Here is a 24,495-nt window from a genome sequence, read left to right as displayed (position 1 = left end):
CCTTCCGAAGCTGCAGCAGCCCTTTTGTTCGCGGACACTGGAAAAGTCCTTCGTTGTCAGTGGTGTGAAAAGCCAGCAGACGAAGATCACATCCTTCCTCAAATAAATAAGGACGCAGGCCTGTATTCTCAAATGAACTCTGTTCTGTTGTAATTTCACGCACTCACCCTCCGCGGGAGCCACTTTTCTGATGGAGGCGAAAAGCAAGAACACCCGTGTGTACGAGATTTCGGCGCACGTTAAAGATCCCCAGGTGGTCAAAATTAATCCGGAGCCCTCCACTACGGGCGCGCCTCATCGCCTGGGTTGTTTCGGCGCGTTAAACCCTACAATCCATCAATTTCACGTACTCATGTTCCGGCTCATTGAGGTTGAAATGCAACAAGGAGGAAGGTAGGGGTTACCTTGTTTGCGCAGTGGTTTCGAAGCCTTAAAAAATGCATTTTTGTACCAAGTATTTTTGCGCGAGCCAGATTTTCGATTTGTTAGAGCCAATTATTACGTATACTTTTACAGCGAATATCGGATATAACAAACTAATTTGCTGTCCCGATGGTACTTCGTTGTAACGAAGTTTGACTGTATAGCACGCCGTCCCGTCGTATTTGTTCCCCTCTGCTCTCCTTTCTTTCACGGCTTTTTCTCTCATCTCGGAACGCCTGCGTGCATGTTCGCGGCGACCCGAGTTCTTCTTTCCTTCTTTTTTCCTTAATTTTTTCACATAAAGCAGCAAACAAAGAACACAAAGCAGAACAAAGAATTACTGAAGGAAGTGAGCGTGATGCCCATTTAAAGACTGACCTTTGCGCGCTTCTAGCACGCACGCAAAAGAACAGCACGGGAACGGTATTCGAAAGACCAACCCGAACACGCTGTTGAACAATGGCATACGAGTTTACTGATATTGCTAATTAATGAAGTGAAGTTTAGACAAACGACAGCCAATCGAAGTGGACGTTGAAGACTAGTCCGAAGGCGCTGTTTAGCCACAAAACAGTCAAGTTTACCACTAAACAAAGCCAAGTTTACAGAAACGACAGCGAATCGAAGTGAATGCGGTGAACGAGGCCAGCACTGGGCGAACGAAGCCCGCAAGGCACACTCCACCGTGTCAGGCGCTGTCAAGACAACGGCCCACCTGGACTTGTTATATACGGAAGACGCCGCGTGGTAGACACTAACCACCGCAGCAGCGGGAGACTTTGACGCGCACAACGCCGCTCAAAATCGCTTGTCTCGTAAAAATGGAGCACCATCGGCGTGGGTATCGGGGAGGGACGAAGCAGCGGCGGCGGAGGCACGAGCGTGGATGAGGGCGGCAGACTAGTTGAAGACTAGTCCGAACTAGTCCAAGGGCGGCAGACTAGTCCGAACGTTGAAGACTAGTCCGAAGGCGCTGTTTAGCCACAAAACAGTCAAGTTTACCACTAAACAAAGCCAAGTTTACAGAAACGACAGCGAATCGAAGTGAATGCGGTGAACGAGGCCAGCACTGGGCGAACGAAGCCCGCAAGGCACACTCCACCGTGTCAGGCGCTGTCAAGACAACGGCCCACCTGGACTTGTTATATACGGAAGACGCCGCGTGGTAGACACTAACCACCGCAGCAGCGGGAGACTTTGACGCGCACAACGCCGCTCAAAATCGCTTGTCTCGTAAAAATGGAGCACAATCGGCGTGGGTATCGGGGAGGGACGAAGCAGCGGCGGCGGAGGCACGAGCGTGGATGAGGGCGGCAGGGCGATGGAAGGGACCTCGTGAATGAAAACCGGCCAGGGAGGCCGCGCAGCAGCCGTACACGACCGGCCTCCTTTTCTCGGGCCGGAAAGACGAAGAAAAGGCGCCTCGGCGCCCCCGTCAACAACCGCTCGCAGAGAGAGGGGGGGAAGAAGCACGCGGGAGAAGCCGAACCTCCCCACTTCTCCGGTCAATTCACCCGCAGCCAAACAACGATTTCTCCGGATATTCCGTAAAGCTCAACTGGGCCAGGTGGCACGAGGTCAATAACGCGGCAGCAGACTCGCGCGGCCTCCTTCCTCGTTCTCCTATCAATCTCGGTGGCGACACAACAGCGCAGCTGCCGCGGGCTTCGGCCGCCGCCTTCGCCCAATCACCGCGGCACGCGACTACTGCGGTTGGCAGATGCGTGGGCGACTCGGAACAGGCCGGCGAAAGGGCAACGAGCGAGCGACCACCGCGGGAAAGGAACACATTTCCTTGCCTGCCCCAGCGACGAAGACAACAGCAGGAGCAACGGCGAACAGCTGCGGTGCGACGGAATGTAGGTTGCCTCCAGTGTGTGTGTGCGAGCTCATTCGGGCTAACAAGGTGAACGACGCGGTTACTAAAGCCTCTCTTTGTCGATCATTCAGCGACGGACACATGGTTCGGTTTTCCTGGCGCGGAATTTTAAAAAAGGCGGCGAAACAGACACTTCCCAACGTGATGCTGGCAAGAGCCGCACAGTGAAAACTGCGCAGCCCTATTTTTAACTGCAGAGAAAATTACGAGTGTCTTAAAACGCATTCCGCACTCGAAGTTTCTGGCCGTCTGGGCCTCGGGCTACCGCCGAGACTGAGATCGGGTCGTTAATGTGCGAGCTAAACCCATCTGCGCGGTGGAGGCTGGCGTCGCCGCCCACGCCAAGCTATAAAAACCCCGCAGACGCACGCCTGGCGAAAATCCGACATCCTTAATCCGAACGACGTGGCCGTAGGCGGCGGTCAAACTGCACAGCTGGCAAGCCGTTCGCTCAATATTACCGCGCAACTGCCCCGAGCAATCGATTGCGCGGTGCTGCGGTGCAACAAGCTCGCCTGGACGACACAACCGCGTGCGAAGTGGACCGGCCTTTCACGTTCGGAAGCAAAACAGGTTCACAACGGGCCGCGCACCCACTCGTAGCGCAAAGTCGGCGCAACGCGCGCACCGATAGCGCACGGGACGAAAATAACGGCGTCAAAAGGAAACACTTCTTCCAACCAGGGACACACGAACACAACGACGAAGTCCTATCATGCACGGGTTTCTTTCTCTCTCTGTCTCTCTCTCCAACACCCACGGTCTGAGTGGGCGCTAAAGAGAGCACACACACACATACTAGGGCTCTAAAAATAAGTCGGTTGACCCGCACAAGCTCAAACGTCTCACACGGCCGTTCTGAACGCAACGCCTTTGTGCGGGGCGGCCCGCCCACATTTTACGCGCTGGCGTTTCTCAACGGACGGGACCGCGCAGCCCGCTACACAGACGAACGAGTTACGAGCCACTACGTTCATGCCCCAGAATTTGCTACGAAGCGCCGTTCAAAGCTCCCTCGGGGAACGGCCAGACAGACAAGGCCGACAATTAGAGAGTCCTCGACGAAACGAGACACGCCAAAGAAGGGAAGCGCCTTCATGCATCCAGACGCGACTGCTAAGAATGCTTCAGGGGGCAATTTTCGTTAGCAGCGAACAAAATAAAAAAAAACAATTTTTTTAAGGGCTGATTCGGTTCCAAAACTATTCTCGACATAGCAGCCGACCTAGAAAAAAGGGTTGCTCAAGTATCGCAAACCAGCCACAAATGAACACCTAAGAAACTCGCTAATGGGTTGTCGTCAATTCCAAGGTGTTTGAGAATAAAACGAGCCCCGAACAAAAGAAAATTATTTGTGCATATGGGCCATCATCCTTCCCCGCCTACCCGCCGCGGTGGCTCAATGGCCAAGGCACAACGCTGCTGAGCACGAGGACGCGGGTTCGATTCCCGGCCGTGTCGGCCGCTTTTCTGGTAAGGCGAAAAGCAAAAAACGCCTGTGTGTACGAGATTTTCGCGCACGTTAAAGATCCCCAGGTGCTCAAAATTAATCCAGAGCCCTTCACTACGGCGCGCCTCATCGACTACGTTGCGTCGGTGCGTTAAACCCTACAATCAATTAGCCAATCCTTCCCCCTCCCCTCTTCAATTCGTGCTTCAAATTAGCGATAATCCTCACCGAAAAATCCCCAAGAACACTACTGACCACATCTAAAAATAAAGCACAAAAACCGCGCAAAAAAACGGAACTACAGAGACACGGGAAACAAAGCGATCTATTCACAGGATGCCTGGAAAGGGCAAGTCGCTGATAGGCAGTGAACATTGCCTCGGCGCTACACAATCAGGAAAGCCGGAGACAATAACAAAGAAAGTCCGGAGGAACGGCGCCAGCGAAGGTCACCCCTTACAAAACCGCCCGTAACAGGAAACAGCAAGGAGACGCACACGACGTTGTTGTTGCCTCCCTCCTTCCGCCTGCCTTTTATTCTTCCGCGTTTTAAATAATCCCGCGAGTCCTTGGCGTCTCTTCTTCGGAGAGCTTCCTCCCCCAGCGACGACTATCGCTTGACGAGAGCCGAAGGTCAGGCGAGACAAAAGCGCTTCCGTGGCCCGCCGCCGCAACAAAGGGGACACGCGCAGCCGAAAAGTGGGAAAAAATGCAAATGGGTGGAGAGACAGCTGCTAGGCCGCGGAGACTTCCTCTCGGACCGCGTAAACGAGGAAGTTCCGCACGGGTAGACCAGGAAGTTCCGCGCGCGTGCACGAACGACAACGCTGCGTCTTCGAGGAGACAAGATAGCGTGTCAGGCACGGAAGAGAAGACGCGACGCAACAGGCTCGCAACGACATGCATGAAATAACCAAAGAGAGAGAGAGAGTGGAGCGCTCCGAGCTCGTCGAAAGGGGAAAAGGCCGCTTTGAACGAGGAACTCGGGAGAGTCGAAGAGGACAGGGATGTAATGAAACAAAAGAATAAGTGCTGCTTCTTCGCGTGGGGTGATACAGACACGAGCTCAAATTCCACTCGAACTAGGACTGGTCTGGATTTATTCCGGCCACTTTTAAGTTCCGTTACTAATGTGCTGCGCTGACACACTGAAACGAGGGCCCTGATGTTGCCTCCAATGGCCGAAAAAGACCGCCGTTGGTCGTGGCTTGGTTTCCAAAAAAATAACGCCGTTGGTGTGAATGAAGCCACACAGACGGGTGCGCGCAGAATTAAGGACTTTTCGGAGCGGAGCACCTCTGCCGGACCGGTACGCGCATGCGCATTGGACGGCATGCCGGGACCCGTTTTTGCACCTGGTATAGCGCTTCACAGTTCTACCAAATGGTGGAAACACGTTCGCCTGTATCAATGGATTACGGTGCCGAAAATCCAAATACATCATTCTCGCAACCAGCAAGTTGTTCAAGAAGGCAGAAAACGCCACAAACGTGAAAATAGGGAACGACGTTTCGTTCGCTTTTGGGCGCTACGGTTTGTGATGTCACAGAAGTTGTGAACGGCGAGAGCTCATTGGAGAAGTATCTATAAATGTTCCATTGAAATGAACAGTCTCGAAGTGGCCAAGCACGTGAAACACACGTAAAGCAAAGATTCCCGCGAGCTTATCGTATCTCAAAAACACAGACTACAGCTTTTGTACACTACGAGGCAGGCTGCTTTCCCACCATTCAGCCAGCTATCATGCTTTCTTTCAGCCTCGTTTTTGAAAAGCATTAGTGCGCAATGAGCGAAGTCAATAGCCCACGACGTTGAGCACCCGAGCTTCTGAAGCAATATGCCCGGCAGGAAGTAGCTAAAGTTGCTTCATTACAAGCGACAAAAGGAACAAGATGCACTGCAGGTGGTTAAGCAACCCGCCTGACCTTCTAATCTCTCATTCACCGCGCACACGGGGGAGGAGTAAAACTTCATTTAAAATGTTGCTATCGGTACATGCTATCCCGTTTGGAACATGATCGCCCGTGAAATGAACTTGTGAGCAGACCGATCCACCCGTTCGCCTCGAGCCGCTGTTGATAACCCGTAAAGCGTGCGTAGCTCTGCCCTTGTTATGTTTCGAGCCACGTGAAGCCCAGGCAATACTACTCCACACGGCTGCCGTGAAGAGTGTTTATTTCACTCTAGGTTCGCGCCGCGCGAAAGAAAAAAAAAATGAGATGGTCGTGATCACCAGACGAGGTGAAGTAAAAGCGCCCTCCTGAACTGCGCCAGCCGGGAGCCCGGGATGATATTCAAAACGGCGCTTGTTGCTTCAAAAGCGGCTTCGCCACAGCACTCTATGCTCGCAGCCGGCTCGATGTGGTCTGGGAGGCGGGATAGGCGGGCACACCGGCCTCTCGAGCATCTAAACGCGTTTCTCAATTCGTCGGCGAACAACCACGAAAGTCCAAGCCAGATTCCTTGGCCACAGAAACGTTTCCGTAGTCGGCCATGTTTTGGAGACGTAAAAGCCACTAAAGCCAGCGTTTACGCTCTAGACGGCACCGGGCTTCGCTCCTGTTTTGTAGCGAAATGGCTACGTCACGAAAAAAATAAAAGGGAAGCGGATGAGAGAGACGGTAGCTTTATTTTGCTTATTTCTCAGCAAAAACTCATCGCTGTTCGTCGAACAAAAGCTGAGAGCGCACGAAACGTATGATCTCTCAACCCAATTTCATACAGCCTTTAGTGCCGCTTTAATAACTCCGTCTCTGTGCGTGTGCGTGCGCGTGTGCGCGGGATGCTGGGGAATAAAAGGAACAAGAATCAGTAAACTGTTTCTCTCTCGCCACACACACACACACACCTCTGAGAGAGAGAGAGAGAGAGAGAGAGAGAGAGAGAGAGAGAGAGAGAGAGAGAGAGAGAGAGAGAGAGAGAGAGAGAGAGAGAGAGAGAGAGAGAGAGAGAGAGAGAGAGAGCAGTGTTTGCTGGATCGACTATCGCGTTTAGCCAAGCAATGAGGGTATTACGGCGGCTTCCAGCCTCACTTGCCTCGTGCATAGGGCGTGCACGGAGTGAGGAGTCGGGCAGGGCGTCGCTGATGCACGTACGATAACCATTACAAGGCACGTCCGACGCAAGAAGACTGCCCACCGGGCGCCGCGGCGAACAGGGACGCAGGACACTAACGCAGGCAACGTCGATGAAGCCCCACACGTACGGTTCGAAACGCGTGGGACCGCCAGGAAGGGCGGGGGAAAAGCGAGCAAAAGGAGTCCCCACCAGACGAAACGGCATCTCTCTCGAACAGCGTCGTCGCACGGGGTGCGTGGGTTCACGAAGGAGCGCTCTCGTCTGTTTCTCGAGTCACGACAGCACCAATGCACGGCTAATGGTGGCCAGGACTACGACACAGACCGTCGCTGACGTGAAAGGCGGAAAGGGTGTTCCGCACGAGTGGGGCATTGCTAGTTGCGCTAAGATGCTCGAGAAGAAAAGGGGTTCGTGTGGAACGGTCTGAATGCGAAAAGGCTGTGTAACATCACATGCACGCTGCGCATGAACATATAGTACAGCGCTTGTGAAATGCCACGCCCATAAAAGAGAGCGATTTACTTCGCGTCAAAATGCTCCCCGCTCCCATTAGGCCAGGGAAGAACTTGAGAGACATTTTCTGGAGAGTGGTAATACGAAGGGGCTGTGCAGTATATGGGCTCAGCATTCTTTCTTTCTTTTTTTTTTTCGAGGCGCACAACTAAGTACATCCCTCTAACCAATGGTCCCTTTGACGTAGGCTTGCTTTGAGCTCAATCCCATAAAGTTCGCGTTCTAAATCTGTCTGCTCTGGCAAAAAAAAAAAAAAAAAATCGACGGCTTGCAGACACGTTAAACGACGACACAGAGAAAACTCTACGGCAGCTCGAAGCTGTACACGAAGGTCACGCAGCTCTCGGCGAGCTCTTCCCGGACGGTGTTCTCTCGTACAAGGGCGCTGCGTACAGAAGGTCAGACAGGTCCGCCGAACTTAACGGAGATTCAGTTCTAGACCTCGGTTCAGTGAACTTCCCCCGCAACAAAACAATGAATTGCAGAGAAGAGACAATGCGGAGCAGACCAGCTCGGGACCACCGCATATATATATCCGCACGCAGCAGATTCACTCTCCACGAGGCAGTGCCATCTAAAAGAGGAAAGCTAAGAGCACAAAGTACAAGCGCCGGGCCGCCGCCTCCCGCCGTGGCAAAACGCACTGCACTGGAGAAAAATGACCCGCAAAGAAAAGTAGACGGCGCCTCGCAATCGTCTTCTCCACAGCGCCTGCATGCACGGCGGTATACTAAAGACACCAGCAGAGCACGCAGTGCAATTTCACGGAGCCACGCCGCACGGCCGGCCATCGAAGAACACAAAAGGCACGGCGAGCAGCAGCAACTAACACGGCCACGACCACTTGCACGGCGGACAGCATCGGAGGCTGGCGCACAAGGCGAAAGCCACAATCACGACAACAGAAAAGAGAGTGGAGAAATTGCTCGAGCACGACGACCCGCACAGACTGCTGCTGCGTCTTCTCGTTCTTCGCGAGCGCCGTTCTCCGCAGCTCGTTGAACAGCCCCTCGAGCGTGACCACCACCGAACGGAGAAAGTCCGAGACGAAGCGCTCCGCTGCACTGAAACGCCTCCGAAGCAACCAAGCCCGCTCGGCTGTTTCACCGCATCCGTTCTTCCTCGTTTTCTCACAGACAACCAGCGGAAAAATAAAAATAAATAAATAAATAAAAAACACCAAGCGGGCACATCATCATCCGAAAGTTGTTTCCAACCACGGAAATTACACTGGCCCTGAGGCTCCCTCTTAATACGCCGGGAACGAATCAAGGTCTTTCTCGCCGCATTACGTCCAGTTATCGGGCATCTAACGATTCGACTGGTTACGCCCTCGGCTATAGTTTTCCGCATGAGCTACGTAACTCTGCAGAAAAGGGCACACTGTCGATAAGGCCTCTCGACTAGGCGCCGCTGCCCTTCCCTCGAAACGGAGGGGCGGCGACGGTCGACGAGGCGTAGAATCGTCGCGCGCGGACACTGACGAGAGCTGGCGGATCCACCGCTTTTAACCGCGGGAACATTCTCTAATTTTGTCGCTTGCCATGGAGCACGGCGACAAAACGACGCGACGACTGCGAGCCAACTAGCGTCACTAAATAATGCGTAGCTTATTTAGTGACGCTAGAGCCAACTATACCCCTGTCCGGAATCCGGTAGAGGAAGCTGCTACCTCCCAAACGTGATGCCGCGCCCAAAGTAAGCTGCTGGCTTTAATAATTAGCGCGTCAAACTGCTCGGCACAACGCTCAAATGACGCGCGAGTAATTAGTCAGGAAAGAACCGTGACGAGTCTGAAAGTTGTTCTGGGAAAAGAATTAGCAGTGGTTTAGCTCGGCTATGCCAGGATCTACGTACCATGAGCTAAGGTTCAGCTGGTTATTCTTAGGTTTCCTTGTCTAGGACTAGCTTATTATCATGCTTACTGCTGCTGAAACAATTTCCATTCCGATCCAATCCAGTTCAGTCGCGGCGGCGGCGGCTCCGGCGCGCCAGCTGTGCGCCGTGAGACATCACTGCTCCTCGCGCATGCGCAGCAGGCTCTCCAGGAGCCACGCGAAACTGCTCAACCTCGGCCACTGTAGCTCGCGCTACAAAAACAACAGACTTTTGGGGAATTCTTGAAACGCCACTTTTGCGCAGTGTCGTACAATCGGTGACTGCTGTGCCGCCAGCCACTGCTACAAAAGAAACAAAAAACGAAACTAAAAGCGAAACTGATGAAACGACAACTGTAACAGATGATTGCAGTGCCGTGCAGATCAGTGCAGAGGGCTACTGGAGGCTAGACCTATATTCTAGCAAAAATAAAATAAGAATTTACTGCAATGCTTTCACCAGTGCAAATAAAGAAAAAAAACAGCTCTTCTGTAGATGCTCGGAACCCTCGAGGCTGCCGAAGCAGTACTCGCGCTGACGTGACGCACGTGCGAGACTCCGCTTCCTACTGGGTGCGTATGCTAAAAAGACAGCGCGCAGGAATAGAAGCCCGGCCGAGTGGGGCTCGCTGCTGAATATGGACGGTACAGCACCACCGGCGCGCAAATGCCAGCAGCGGCCGGCGTCACTCTATACGGCCTCGTATATGGGCGAGACTGAGCCGCAACAAAGGGCTCCCGCGCGGTCCCTTGACAAACTGCCAAGGACGTCGTCAGCCGTCAACGCAGCCCGAGCGCTTCGTCTCCATCCTCCTCCTCCTCCATCCCGGAAAGTTCCCGCGCGCTGGGCGATTTCCGCGGGGCTGCTGCTGCCGCCGCCGGATGGAGAGGAAGCGTGCCTCCGCCAGTGTCACCCTTCCAACAATGCACCGTTCTTGCCAGCTCGCCTTCACCCTGCTCAAGGGCCGGATTGCAAGTTTCCTCGATTTCCGGTACGCCAAACCGGAAGCGACACAACCGGGCGCGCGCTGGCACACAATAATGTGAGGTCTGTGCGGGTTTGTGCGGCAACGCCGCTCCTTCTGTAACCTTATCCTAAAGTACTGCGAAAACTCGCCGAGGCACGTAATATCGGCGTTTCTCAAGAGCGCCATTCTTCAAGAATAGGATATCTCGGGAATTTACGCAGCTCCCATTCACATTGCATGATTTCGCAATGTTACATGCGCGAACACACACACACACAGAGAGAGAGAGAGAGAGATTTCTCATCCAGCTTTTCTTTTTGTTGTTGTTTTTCGAACAGTAAGGTGTTTTCCCATCACTAAAAATGGCGCCTGGCGACTGCGTTCCACGCTGCCGCCGTTCGGCGATTGGGCGCCGTTTTGAAAAAGCCTGAAACGACGAAGGTCGCCCATCGAGTTTACCGCAAGCTCCTCACGGCCGCTAGCAGCAAGGTTATCGAATCCTGCCTATGGACAGCTAGACTAATTGTCATTTCCTTCGGAAGCTGTCTCGGCACAGTAAAAAGTGTCTCTTGTTATTTCTTGTCTTTCTAAAGACACTGAATAGCGACAGGTCGCTTGCCCGCTTGCGAACCGTCCGCCGTAGCGGGGCACCTTGACCTAGTAGAAGGCCTCTCTGTACGACGGTGAAGCCCCGCTCACAAAATTGTGCCGCAGACAGCGAAGCCACCCAGGGTGCCTCCGGAGAAACTCTGCCCCACACACCGACACTCCAACGACTCCCCATTAACGACTCCGAGGCGACAAACTCGTCGCAGAGGACATTAGACGCATTCTGCGACACTTGAAAGAGAAGCCAGCGAAGAAAGGTTACGTTCTCCGTGACCAGCTCGACTCGAAGAGCGAGGCATTCGCGCTAACCTAGAAACCCAGTGCGGCTTCCAAACAACCGGCCTCTACGTCTTTTTGTTCTCGGTGCATGAAACAGCGACCTACAGCGGCGTCGAGCCCCGGCTAAACGCAGCTGCTCGCAGAGGAGGAGGGGGAGAAGGAGGAAGACAGCAAAGTAGCGAGGCGCGAAAAAAGCAGCAATGTGGAGAGAGGGCGAAGAAGACCGGCAGGCTCGCAAGGACGGCCCGCGACCCCACGCCGAGAGCACGGCCTCGGAAAGCGAAAGGGCTGCGGCTCTTCGACGACTACGTTGCCGCCGAAGTCGTACAAAAGCCGAGGGGGATACCTGGAGGCCGCTGTTGTTTCCAAGGTCTTCGAAGAACAAGAGAGCAGGAACGCTTGCGTCCACGAAAGGTATCATGTTGCGGAGAGGTTCCGAAAATCGAGTGTGCCGGAGCTACAGCCCCGAGAGCAATTTATGTGCCCTTGGAGCGCGAAGCTTGACACTTTCGGCACGCCAAACCACTCCGGATTGAGTACACAAAGGGCGTCGAAAAGCGAGTGCTACTATTGTCTCTTAGGTTGGCGAGGCAACCACCGAGGACACTGCAACTGAGTATAAACGACACTGCGGTTACGGCACGTGTGAGGCACTCGGGACTCTTGCTTTGCGCTCTACCAGAGTCCTTCAAAGCATCGAAGGACTCTGGCTCTACTAATCGAACATCGACGGCCGCTCAGCGTAGCGCTTTTCTCCCAATTTGACCAACGGAACCACGGACGTAACAGGTTTCATCGAGTCGTTCGACGAGAAAAAAACTGACAACTGGCATACACAATCTTGCCACCATTCAGTGAGGGCTCGTACACGATGCCGCGGCAGGAAGTGACCATGCCGTCGACATTTGGTCACAGCTGTGGCGACAGCCCGCCGAAGGACGCCGCGGGCGTCACTTCCGCCTCGGGGAAAAACGAGCCATGCGTCACTTCCGCAAGCGAACGGGTTGCGGACACGAACGGCGGCGCGTTGTCCGTCTTGCATCGCACGTGAGCGTGTTCGGTCAGTGAAGGCTGACCAAGGTTGTCGCCGCGCACACGGGTACGCTGGTACGTGTAGAATCGGCCCCAACGAGCCGACGTTTGGCGGGTACAGGCACGGGCAAAAGTAAACGTAGCACGAGATCGGGAAACTAAACTAATTCGTCAGCCACGCCTCATGTGTGTGCAGCTGCGGAGCCTCCATACCCTCAAGCCAGAAAATTCTCTCACAGGCCCAGGAGCGCCAGTGAAGTGTTTTACTGCCAATAAGAGAAAACCCAACTCTTTATCACTCGTACTCGTCTTTCTGCACACGGGAATCCCACCAAGTTTCATTCTCTTAACCTTAGTCTCAAATAAAAGCCGTGTTCGATGAGCACCCGAACGAATAGGTTATAAGCCTTGTACGAGAAACAAAAAATGCACGACGCCACAAACAGCCACGTGTGAGCATAACGATGACAGCGACAGATACGATGTTCACGTAACACTTCACGCTGGACCAGTTCTTTGGTATGTCTAGCATTGCACTGCGTTTGACACGCGTGATAAGGGTAAAAAAAAAAAAAACCTTCCGGCTCAGCGCAGAGCACTGGAGTTCGCTAAACAAGCTCGCCCTACCGCTCTCTGTTCCAACCTTTGCGATCGAAACGCCTGCCCAGCTAAGAAAAAAAAAAAAAAGAAAAAAACAGCGACAAACCAAGTCAGTGAATCAAAGCTCGCTTCGACAAAGGCCGCGGGGCAAGATAAGCCGCCAATGCGGATCCTGGATACCGCGCACGGAAAGCCAAGGGGAAAATAGCTCCGCACTATCGAACTGCTCCCCGGGAAAGGCCAAATGTCCTGAAATAGCCGGCTTCGCGTACACACCGAGACGTACGACCTCGGGCATGGTCGAAGCAGTACAGTACCCAGCAAGCAGCACACAGTCTCCAGCGAGGCGAAATTACCGCCGCTCTCTCTCTTTATTTTTTTCTATATCAGAATTTTTGCCGTTTTTTTTTTTAAAGCTTTTTACAAACGACGATGTTAGACCTGAAACTGGTACCGCACCGACGGTTCCCACCGGGAGAAAGGGTGATGCTAGGTTGCACTAGACCCGTTTTTTCTAATGCGTGCCTCAACCCTCCAGAAAAAAGAAAAAATAAAGAAGAAAAGGAAAGATGTCGGGATCATTGAACCCACCCCCGATGAGAAACCATTCCGTTACATCAATTTAGTCTCCCCCAACGTTAGCAGCGGCGCGTGATATACAGACGAGGAAAAAACATCGTTCCGCATCCAGTTCCTTATATTATCTTCATAATCAAAACCAGCCACTTTATGACCGCTGCGGGACAAAGGCCTCTCCCATGGACTTCCAGAAGCTTTATGGACTCCCATATGGAACTATGGAATTATTTGGACTACAGCAGAACCTCGTTATAACGAACACTGACATAGCGAATCATCGGCTATAGCGAACTAAATATAAACTTTAGTTGGTCATGCTTCATTTCAATGACACTTATTCTTTTTTTTACAAAAGTAAAACCGCGCCAGCCGCGCGATATATGGGATACGACGTAGAAATATTTAGAAGTTACTCAAAAAAAGCCCCCGTCGTCCGAAACTGCAGAAGTATGAAAGCCCATTTGTTCGCAGACAATGCGGAAAGCCTCATCCTGCTAAGTGCTGTGAGTAGCCAGCAGACGAAGGTCCCATCCGCCATCAAATAACTAAGGACACTGGGCTGTTTGGTCAAGCGAACTTTGTTCTGCTGTAATTTGGCGTACTCATGTTCCGCTTCAATGAGGTTGAAATGCAACAAGTATAACGGTAAGGGTTACCTTGTTTAGAGTGGATTCGAAGCCTAAGAAATGCATTCTTGTATCGTGTTTTTGAGGGAGCCAGATTTTCGATTTGCTAGAGCCGATTTTTACCTCTACTGTTACAACGAATAACGGATATAACGAACTAACTTGCTGTCCCTATGCTACTTCGTTATAACTCGGTTCGACTGTATACGCCCTGCAGCCACGCATAACGGAGACAAAGTCAATTTGCGACACTTTGAAGCTGCGTGGGTGTGGAACACGCCCATAAAGCAATCAGTAGTAACAGCGAAAGATGCAGGAGAAACCACAACGAAAAAAAACCTGCGCAGAGCAGATTGAGAGATGGAGCACGCACGCCTTTCCACGCGGCACCACCTCGATAAGGCGCCCAAGGGCCTGACACAATGCAATTGCCGCAGGAACTTTCAAGTGCACGTGCACAGCTGCGCTTTGCCTGCTGACGCATCGAACACGTCAGGAACAGTTATCACGTCAGAAGAATTCCGCGTTGCGCAAACGCGTGGGCGGCATATCTAATGAATGCCTCCCCAGTCACGCCTGCGCTACGTCCCCTTATCTCGGTATCATTCAAGGCACCGGTTATCTGACTACGAAACATTTCACGCACGGCTCCCGTGACGGTTACTCTCTTAGGGCACTCGTGTAGACAGTTTCGTTTGTGAGTGAACGTAAGCACGCACGCATGTAAGCGCGATTACATATCTTAGGAGACCTTACACATCTCGCGCGGCCCAAAGATAAGTAGCTGACGAGATGTTGGAAACCCGACTTAAGATGGGGCACCAAGACAGACGCTGGTGGTTTAGCCCAACGTTAGTTCAGCTGGCACCGATTTCACTATACGGATTCGGCCAGCAGTGCCATCTTCTGTTGTGAACGAGGCACACATTCGATCCTATCCCGAATGACAACGGACAAACCCAACGAGCGCGTAGTAAGCATCAAGCACGGGCCCGTGGTGCCACCACGGCGAATCCGTGCTATGTCGCTCTGCGGCGTTGGCCTATAGACCGGCCCCGATATACCACAGGCGGCACTGAGATACAGATCGAGGCGACAGGCGCAGCGGAAAACGCGTTTCTCGGAGGCCGTCCGCGTGACCTGATCGCCGTAAGCAAACCGGACAAGACGGCATCGACACTATGTGTGTGTGCAGCTCAAACACAGCCGAGGGCTGGCGGGCTGCACGAAGCCTGTGCCGGTCAATTCCCTATTTCTCGATATCGCGCCCCGTAACACACACAAACACATCCATTACCGTTTCCTCCCGTGACACATCGACCGCCCCGATGACACGACATGGAAGACTGTCTCTGTTATCCTCCCTTCTTATCCATCCCCTCCGCCAGCGAACGCAAGACGCTTCCTGGGTCTTTGTGTAACGGAGAGAGATAGCTCGCCGCGTTGGGAAAGTGCGGATGGCAATAGCGGCAAGGAGACGAGTGAGTCACCGCACCACACGGGGCCAATACGGGAAAAGTGGAGCACGCCCGCTCCGACGCTAGGAGTACTCACTCCGTAAGGACGCGATGATGACAGAGGGGAGGGGGGGGGGGGGGGAGGGGGGGATAAAGAGACGAGCTCATTCAGGGAGCAGGAAACGGGGGCAATGCTAAAGCAGACAGCCGCAGCACCAGCTGAAGCTTGCAGGCTAAACGGAAGCGACGCGGGTTCAGGGCTAAACGAGGCGCAAACGGCAGCGCTCTTCTCTGCTTTTCTTGCTTAACACACGGGCTCGTTTATTCGGCAACGTTATTAATGATGTTTCTTTCGTTGAGCAATAGAAATGGCTAAAGCATTTTGCCACGTAGGATTAGCCATTTGCCCGAGCTTACAAGTAACTCAAACAAACGACCCTCCGACCACAGCAGCGAACATTTTTACACGGTACTCAAAGTGGCTCATGGGGCCATTTGCAATGCGCTTCAACTTTCTAGAACGCGCACGTGTCAAAACAAGCCGGCCGTGAAGGCTACCTACTCGTCACACAATAAAAGTGGCACAGGTCTCGAGTGTCACTTCGCGCCTGCAATCGAACACCGGCTTCTCAAAGGGCGAAGGTTTCTACGCACACCCGCACGCACGAAGTCGGGAACTGCACCGGCTTCAAGACCCGACATCTGCGCGTCTCCTTACTTTGAACCATCGTGAAAACATATTGCGTTCACAAGAACGACGCAACTCACGCTATCCGCCGCGGCTGCACGCGGCGCAAAACGTGAACAACAGTCTTCAACAATAAAACTCCTTATACACAGCACTCAACAACAGCTATCGGTTCAGACGTAGTATAAAAAGGTAAGGAGCACCGTCTGATATTGTTGAATACCTGAGAGAAAAAGAAGAAATGCATGCCCGTACGCAAGCCGACCGCTCACCTGCTCCCGCCGACGCCCCTCGGCTGTCCTCCGGCGGACCTCCCAGGCGACGGCCGTCCTCAATCACGGACCACAGGAAGGGCCCAAACAACGACAGGGTGACAGGGTCCATCATCGTCACTGCGCCCTTCCCTCCTTGTTCCCGGGCGACGTGACGCACGCCTAGACTCGACTACAAACTACACATACAGGGGTAATTTAGGGACTACCGCGGGCGGGGGTCCCCGCTCAATCGCCGCCTAATTGAAACGTCGATGGTGCAGCGTTTATATAGACTCGTCGACGTGACGACGGTCCCTTCGAAACAACCCAAAAAGGGGACGAAAGGGCACTCGGGAGGGAAATAATTAAAACCTCGTTAGTGATTACGAAACGAGGCTGTCAGGACGAAAACGCTGTGCGCGACGCGTGTGCCCGCCCTAAGTGGACCTTTAAATAAGGCAGCGACTTATCGATCCACACTGTGTGTGTGTATACTGCAGGAAACGCCGGGCTCCTACCTTCGTCGTGGCGCAAGCCGAGGTCGGCCTGGGGGGATCGCTCGGGTGGAAAATTAAGAAATCAGCTGGCGGGCACGCTAAGACACGAGGCGTGATAACCTGCGGACGGCAACCCAAGCGGAAGCGCCGACCGGAAGCTGTCCGATTTAAACCTGCCACCCGCAGACTGGGGCTCGAATGTTGGTCGGCAGAGAGCCGCCCTCGCTTCGTGGCGATGACAACGCTTTCAGAAACCGTCCGGTCGCGGGCGTGTCCTTCTCAACCGTTAACGGCTAACCAGTCGCTCGCAGCGTGAACAACGCGATCAAGCTACGGCAACCCACCCGGAAGTAGTAACCGGAAGTAGACAAGTACTGTCGGATTTAAACCTGCCACGCACTGACTGGACTCAAACGTTGGTCTGCTCTCGCCTTGCGGTGACAGCGCTTTCAGAAGCAACCCGGTTACACGCGCGTCCGCTTCTACAACGGCTAACCAGTCGCACTAACAACTGTCTCAAACTTCTTTCCAGGAACCCCCGACCACGGTGACGGAAAGCCAAGGAACCAGCCAGCGCGCACCACCAACCGTTCCGATTCGCGAGCAGCGCGGGAATAGCGGGCCGTCCGCGGTACTATGTATACCGACCCCATTGTGACGCACGTTCTCCACCGGACGACACACGACGCGCGGCCGACAATCGATGCTGCTACTGTGCGTATACTTACTGCTCGCGTCGCTGCGTATGCGCCAGCCGCCGCGGCAGCAGGTGAGGCCCACACGAGAAACCGCCCTTAGGACGATGACGACCGAGCGAACTCGATCCGCGGATGCTGCTTGCACACGGGGCGTACACCCTGACAGCAAGGGGGCCGCCGCCTACTCGGCTTATTCAACACGAGACCCGCGCACGCGTAGGGCTCTTCCACTTTGGTTAAGCCTGAAACTCCCCACTTCGTCGTAGTTTATAAATACAGTAGAACCCCGCTCTCATGTTCCTCAGAGCTGCGTTTTCCCGGCTGCTACGTTGTTGTTTTTGTCTAGTCCAGGCGCAGCTCAAATAGAGCCCCATGTATATTTTTAAACTCGTCACTATTACGTCGTAGCTCAAAGTACGTCCCCGGATCATTCGTCGCAATCTGACACTCCGAACACGGCCGAGCAACATGCGCGGACTACCATTTTGACGTGTGACGAGCCTTGGCGAGGCCAGTCCGCGGCATCTTAGCCTTCAACCCAGCGTCCCGCCTAATTGTGGTCGTAGCGCCAAATCATCCCCTGGCGAGCCTGGGCGGGCAAAAGTGAGTTGTAATTGCCATAGCAACGTCACCGCCATCTTGAGCTTGGAGGCGTACTAACTGTCATGGCAACACAGCGAGGAGGCGCAAAATGGGGGGGGGGGGGAGGGGGGCTGATGCTTTCCTCCCCCCGCTTCTTCCCGCCGCTCCGCTGCCGGCCCCGCTAGCCCGGCTAGCCCCGCGCCGTCCGCTAGGCCTCGCCGAGACCGGCGCGCCTCCATGCAGGCGTACGTACGCAGCTGGGACAGTAAGACGGCAGCAGAAATCGCACTTCAACACTTTATTCATGTTACGAAAATACGACCGAGCACAAACGCAACGTGCCGTGATAAGCACTGATGTTCGACACGGCATAGCATAAGTTGACATCGAACACAGTACACGTGGTTGTACAGCTCACGACACCGGCGTTATCGTTCAGATTAAATTCACGCTTTACGAACGAGTGTCTCACCTTTTGGTAACACGAAGCAAAATCACTTCTTGCTGCACTTCCTCCCTGTGCATGGGGCATATAACCGCTCTTCTGTGGTCTTCAGAACGCTGTCACGATATTTCCACTATGCTACGACTCGTACGCGAGCCCCGCGGCTTCTCTCGCGCACCGGCGCCGCTGTTGCTCCGGCAGCTGCGGCGACCGTTACCCCGCTGTCGCGCATGCGCGCCTAAAGTCGCGCCGGGAAGAGGTAGAGTGGGAAAAACAGTGAGAGAAGGAGGAGTGTTTTGCTTGCCCCGCGCCGCTGCGAGTTGGAGCGCGTAAATCAAAGAGAAACTAGCAAAAAGTCACCTCGGACTGGCGAGGCTTGGATACGGAACTGACTGCACGAAGCCACAACACGCGTGTGCGATTCGTCACCACTAGATGGCCGTATGTTACTCTATGCTATCACAATCATCACTGCGCTTACAATGGAAGTTTCACTTCGGAATGCCGCAAGGGCGTGTTTGCCATAAAAAGCACAACCGCTAGAATAGCACGCGCTCTCGTCGTCATTATGCGCTTCAAGCTTTGAGAACACGAATAACTTGACCCCGCGAACTTTGTCGTGCCTTGATGGCGTCGCGAAAACGGGAGGCGCTTTACCTTCAGGAAAAGCTTGACGTACTAAACGCAGTAGACATAGATGAGCAGCCAGCGCGGAAGAGAGTCCACATCGCTACGGACCTTGCATTGCCACGCGTGGTGCTTTTCAGCGATCGCACAAAGCGGCCATCCTACATTCTCGAGTCTTTTAAAGGTTCGAAAGCCAAAGTTGCAGAAATACATGGGTGCAAGTCAAAACCACACCGTTGTCGTTCAGTTTTGAAGGTTTCCTCTTATGCTGCGTTTTTCTGGTTGGTACGTTTTGTTTTCCCGGTCCGGTGAAAAACGTATGAACGAGGTTCCACTGTACACGGTTAAATAGAACCCACTTGCTAACGCACAAAATCTTGAGTTCAGACATGTCTCTGGCTGACGAGGCGAGACAATATACCCGCAACCAAACAGACGAACCAGACTTCGAAAACAAAGACAAAAAACTTCTGCCGCGGTGAAAGTGATCATTGCCGACAAACAAAAATAAAATCTGGATTCAAAGCCAGTTCCGACTGTGCACGTTTGGAGTGAATTGCCGCGACACGAGTGGAGGCAGACAGAGCGGACATTGCTTGACACACTCGCACAAGGCCACAAGGCAACACATACGCTTATTTCACACACAAATTGAGGCGGCTTTGAGTCGCGATCGTTTATCCAAAACGAACGCAGAGTTAGTGCAAGCGATACAATATCGTCATAACGGTCCTAGCAGCCTTTCTTTTTTTTTTTTTTCGTCAGCGGGGGGGAGGGAAGGGGGGGGGGGGGGGGCTGATAATCTGTGTTGCAGCTTTAACAATCCGCCATTATGGTGCTAATATTTTTTTTTTTGTTCGAGGAAGTAAACCCAAATTTTCCAACCACGTTAACAATAACCCGATGCATCTCCCCCGCAAGCAACTTTTTAAAAACTCGCCCGCGATTTCTCTCCTCCCCCCAGATTGAAAAATTACAACACACTGTGCGTATGCCAGATCAACAAACTGCGAAGGTGCAAAGGGAATACTGTCGCGTAACGTCCGATAAGGGACGAATATACCGTATTTACTCGATCCTAAGCACCCACTTTTTTTTTTCGATCGCGATGCCCGAAGTGAGGGAGGTGCTTAGATTCGAAGAAAAAAAAAAACGAAATTACCCCCCCCCCCTCCAACTAATTCCGCCATTTTTCTTGCAGCCGTATCGCGAAGAGACGAGCACAAGGAATGAAGTTTTATTTGGCAAACATTCAAAATAAAAATAGGTACGGAGAGTGAACAGACCGGTCCGTTTTGACGCTTGGGCCGCAGCTCACAGTACCCCCTCCCCCCCCCCCTCAACAGGCCAGGCCGTCTTCTGTTCCGTTGAAGTGATTTGCAATTGAAAACGTCATAAATTACTTCGTCCCAGCGTCAACTCGGGCCTGATTCCACGCGTATCAAATCCACCTTGCGATGTTTTTTTTTTATTTTTTTTTTCCGGAAGTAGAGGAGCGTGCTTCGAATCGCGAAAATAAGGTACTTAGGGGAGTTCGGTACGTCCCGTGCGGATCTACGTTCGATACACCGGCAACGCCAGATGCCATTTCGGGCAGCACGGCAGTTAAAAAATCCAACAGGGGGAAAACACGGCTGCTGCCGCACGCTTGCCGTTCTTTACGACCCGGAGACGCGCGAGAGCCAGCCTCGCGCCGCGCTGTTGTCGGCTGCCAATCCAGCGTCAGCCGTCATCGTGTACAACGGCGCGCGGCCCGCGAGATTACCCACCCGTTCGGAACCTGCCCTAAAGTGGAAAACTGATAGCGAAACACCATCACCGGAGCGATAACTAGACGACCTCACCAAAAGATATGTCCGCTATTGTAGTCGATTTCGCTTCATCAAACGCCGTCACGTAACCTCACATCCCTTGAAGACTGCTTCTTTTTGCTGAGAGTGATCGAGTTTATCGAGACGAGAAGATGCTAATCACGTCGCGGCACACAGTAAAGCGCGTGTAGGGCCTAGATACGAGTGGTTGAATGTACTCCGTGCCCAAAACGATCCATCAACACTGCGGAGGAGCAGACTTACACGAGTGTCAAAATACACCCCAGCACGGCGAATTCCCGGCATCGTTACAAGCTCGGGGATGGTTTCTCAGGGGTCACGTTTTACGTCTCGGGAGAGAATCTGGGACGGTAGTCTCGTGTTTTGTCCGTTCCAAAAGTGTCCGTCTTGAGCAAGCCCCGACTGGCCAAAAAAGCCAATGTGGCGCCATGCAAGCGTGGCGAAGCTATGAGCCGCGGCTTCTCGGAGCAGACGATTTGGAGCAGACGATTTTTCGTCGCCTTGTCGTTGGTTCGCTGGCGGAACAAGAAACACATAAAAGATAGTTTCAAATAGCTTTAGTCGTTCAAAATGTGTGTACAAAAACAGCTGCGCAAAAACCAACCCAAAGCTGGCCTACAACTGGAAGCCCGTCACAATAAAAGGGGCGCAAAACGGACGTTTTCAAAACGGACAAACACGAAAATACCGCCCCTGGACGCAAAAGCGCGAGTCTAACACCCCGCAATGTTGCGCGGCCATTTTTGTTCCCGGGGCAGCTCTAGTACGGCGCCTCCAGAAATAGGGAGCAGTACATAAAGGCGGCAATCCCTGCATCCCAAACGACCCTGTCGAGCGTAGGCTGCGAAATCTAGACGCGGCCGCCCATCACAAAACGATTCCGCGCCGCGCCGGACTAATCCGCGCTTCTCTAGGGACTCGCAATCATTGCTCGGGCGGCGTTAGCGGCTCAGTTGTACGAGTGCCGCGCGCAGCGTCGACGGAGCAATTTACCGGCGCATCGTCCGCACTCGCGCGAGACGGACGACGCTACAACCGAAACCGTCTTGCGTGGAACGAACGAAGGGACCGGACTGAATGGGCACGCGCGCGCAATGTACCTGCCACATAAAACCGGCTTGCGTTAATGGCGCTCATGCGATCCACGGAGAATAACACACGGACGCGCACGTGCATGCATGGGAGAGCAAACCTCTTCCACACGAGAAAGTGATCGGAGACGTGGGCGTGCGGGACAATTTATCCGGCGCAAACCAATCACGGCCGCACTTTTCTTTTGCATTGGCCGCCACGCACATACCACCAGCGGCTTTCGCTAAGAACGGTAAACAAGTCAAACCGCGAACGGAGAGAGAGATAAGGAAGGTGTGTTCAGGAGCGCAGGTATTTCCCAGTGAAGGCGCCACGCTAAGTGGAAACCGCAGCACAGAGACGACCCTCACCATTGACGTCAAAGACGAGCCTCCATCATTGACGTCAGCGGAGCTTCGAAAAGCACACACCGAAAAAAACAACTCTGAGGAAGAAAAGCGACGAGTCTAACCACAGAGTTACCGTCTGTTCTTTTCTCTTTTTTCAATGCTGAATTACAGCGACGCTTACGCCAATCTTTCCTCCCTCTTGCGGTCTAAGAAAGCCAAAGAAAGCGGCCACACATTTCAAACATGTATATCACATAAATCGCGTCTATGCGGCGATTAAAAAAAAAGCAAATTATTCGGCGAGCTTCAGACCGTCATTTTTTTTATTTGTCAGTTCAGTGACGGTCTATAGAAATAACATGTGCAGTAAGAACAATTGACATATTTCGTAGGTTACGACGGCTTTTACTGTCCCGTCATAGACCGCTGAAATTATTCCAGTTGTCAAAGAAAAAAAAAAGCTGTTTCCCATGTTCTGCTGGCAGCGTTTTCCTCGGCCAGACATGAGTGATTCCAGACACGCTGACCAAACCTGCCGCGCAAGGCGTAACTGATACGATCTGGAGCTCGGCACTCACTACCATTTCAAGGGGTTCCAACTAAAAGCGAACCAGTCTTGGTCGGCGCACAAAATTCGTAAACCGCAATTTTGACCACCTGGGGATCTTTAACGTGCCCTGAAATCTCGCACACACTGGCGTTTTTGCTTTTCGCCTCCATTAGAAAAGTGGCCGCCGCGGCCGGGAATCGAACTCGCCACCTCGTGCTCAGCAGCCCAACGCCTTAGCCACTAAGCCACCGCGGCGGGCAGACACCGTTACACTGCGATCTCCAGAGTCCACCGGAACCTACCGATGCAGTTGCTCCAGTTACGAGAGGGATCGACAGGCTTCTAACTGGCAGGACCCGCAACACAAGGAGCGCCTCTGTTGAAATGAAAACGCAGGGTGCGGCCTCCGCCCGCAAGGCTGCTCGGGGGACATCGGCCCGAAGGGAAAAGACTTTTCCACGGGAGTCGCGTGTGAAACTGGAGCGTGCGAAAGAAAGCCCACTCTCACGCTCGCGTTTCCTTCTTATCAGACGCAGACGCAGTTTAATAAACAATGTATCATGTCCTTAAGGTTTTGCTGTTATTGTTGTTTCCCATTGGGGCGGCGACAAAAACAGGTAAACTTGATAGCACGGCGTTTCTTTCTCTAAAGAGGCGGCGCGGAGTCTTGAAAACTTCATCGCACAGCTTTTAAACAAAATCGGGGATCTTTAGAGAATGGCAAAGAGGATTAAAGCATTCATTATTTTCCGACTTGAAGCTACAAGGATAGGAGCCGTGTTTTAACCGGGAGTTTTACGCGCCGAAGCCACACGCGGGCTATGAGTACGAGGAACGGACTGTGACACAGACCAACCTGACGATCTGTTTAGCGTGCGCCGATATTTCGCCCCACGGGCTTTCAAGGATCAGGGTACGGACAGCTCGGAACTTGTTTTACCACGAAACAAACGCCACTGAAAATGATCTTTTCAGAGCTAGGCAATTAGTAAAACATATTTTGGAAGATATTTTTACAAAACTGAAGAAAATCAGGCGGCACAGCAGGCGGTGAAAGGAGTCTCCACGCCACCAAAGCAGTCCTGCCGCGAACAAGATGGCACAGCCTGAAACTTCGGCAAGTTGGCTTCTTGCTCAATGTTCTAAGTCGACTAAGAGCACACCCTGAGAATCAATCAGGCTCACCCGTAAAGCACAAAATAACCACGTCAAGCGCCTCTTCTCAGATATACAAACCGCGCCACCCCGAAGAGTGGAATAGCTCCACAATCTGACCCCACGCAAGAAAATTTTGACACCGCATCACATCGCAACTCGCCATCCAATTCGACGAGTGCGCATTCTACCTACGAGCAAAGCGATCATGCAAGTACCGCACATAACTATCTGATCCTTATCACAACAGGTTAAATTTTGACGTAACGAGATGCGCTAAAGATGGAACGCTGGAGTATACCACCGTCGCTTGATGACCTTAAAAAACGTCAAGGACCTTCCGGCAACGAAAAAGCGCTAGAACGGCGGCTCAAGG

At 53.0% G+C, this 24,495-nt stretch overlaps 1 protein-coding gene across 6 annotated transcripts in view; it reads right to left on the bottom strand.

Moving 5' to 3' along the window:
* Nucleotides 1-24,495, bottom strand: part of LOC144153947 (cyclin-dependent kinase 16-like) — a 145,008-nt gene that overhangs the window by 76,424 nt on the left and 44,089 nt on the right. The window contains exon 1 of one of the 6 annotated variants that reach the window (XM_077685732.1): nucleotides 16,331-16,467. The exons of the other annotated variants lie outside the window; for them this stretch is intronic. Within the exon in view, the coding sequence (XP_077541858.1) occupies nucleotides 16,331-16,445 (115 nt within the window). The 5' untranslated portion in view covers nucleotides 16,446-16,467. Of the gene's footprint in view, nucleotides 1-16,330; nucleotides 16,468-24,495 lie in introns of those variants that run through there. 6 annotated transcript variants of the gene reach the window in all.

This window comes from Haemaphysalis longicornis, unplaced genomic scaffold (genome assembly GCF_048455015.1).
Source record: "Haemaphysalis longicornis isolate Haplotype H1 unplaced genomic scaffold, Haemaphysalis longicornis Haplotype H1 scaffold_9, whole genome shotgun sequence".
NCBI classification, from domain to species: Eukaryota; Metazoa; Arthropoda; class Arachnida; order Ixodida; family Ixodidae; genus Haemaphysalis; species Haemaphysalis longicornis.
Note: the sequence above shows the minus strand (reverse complement) of the source record. Positions and strands in the feature narration are given on the sequence as shown.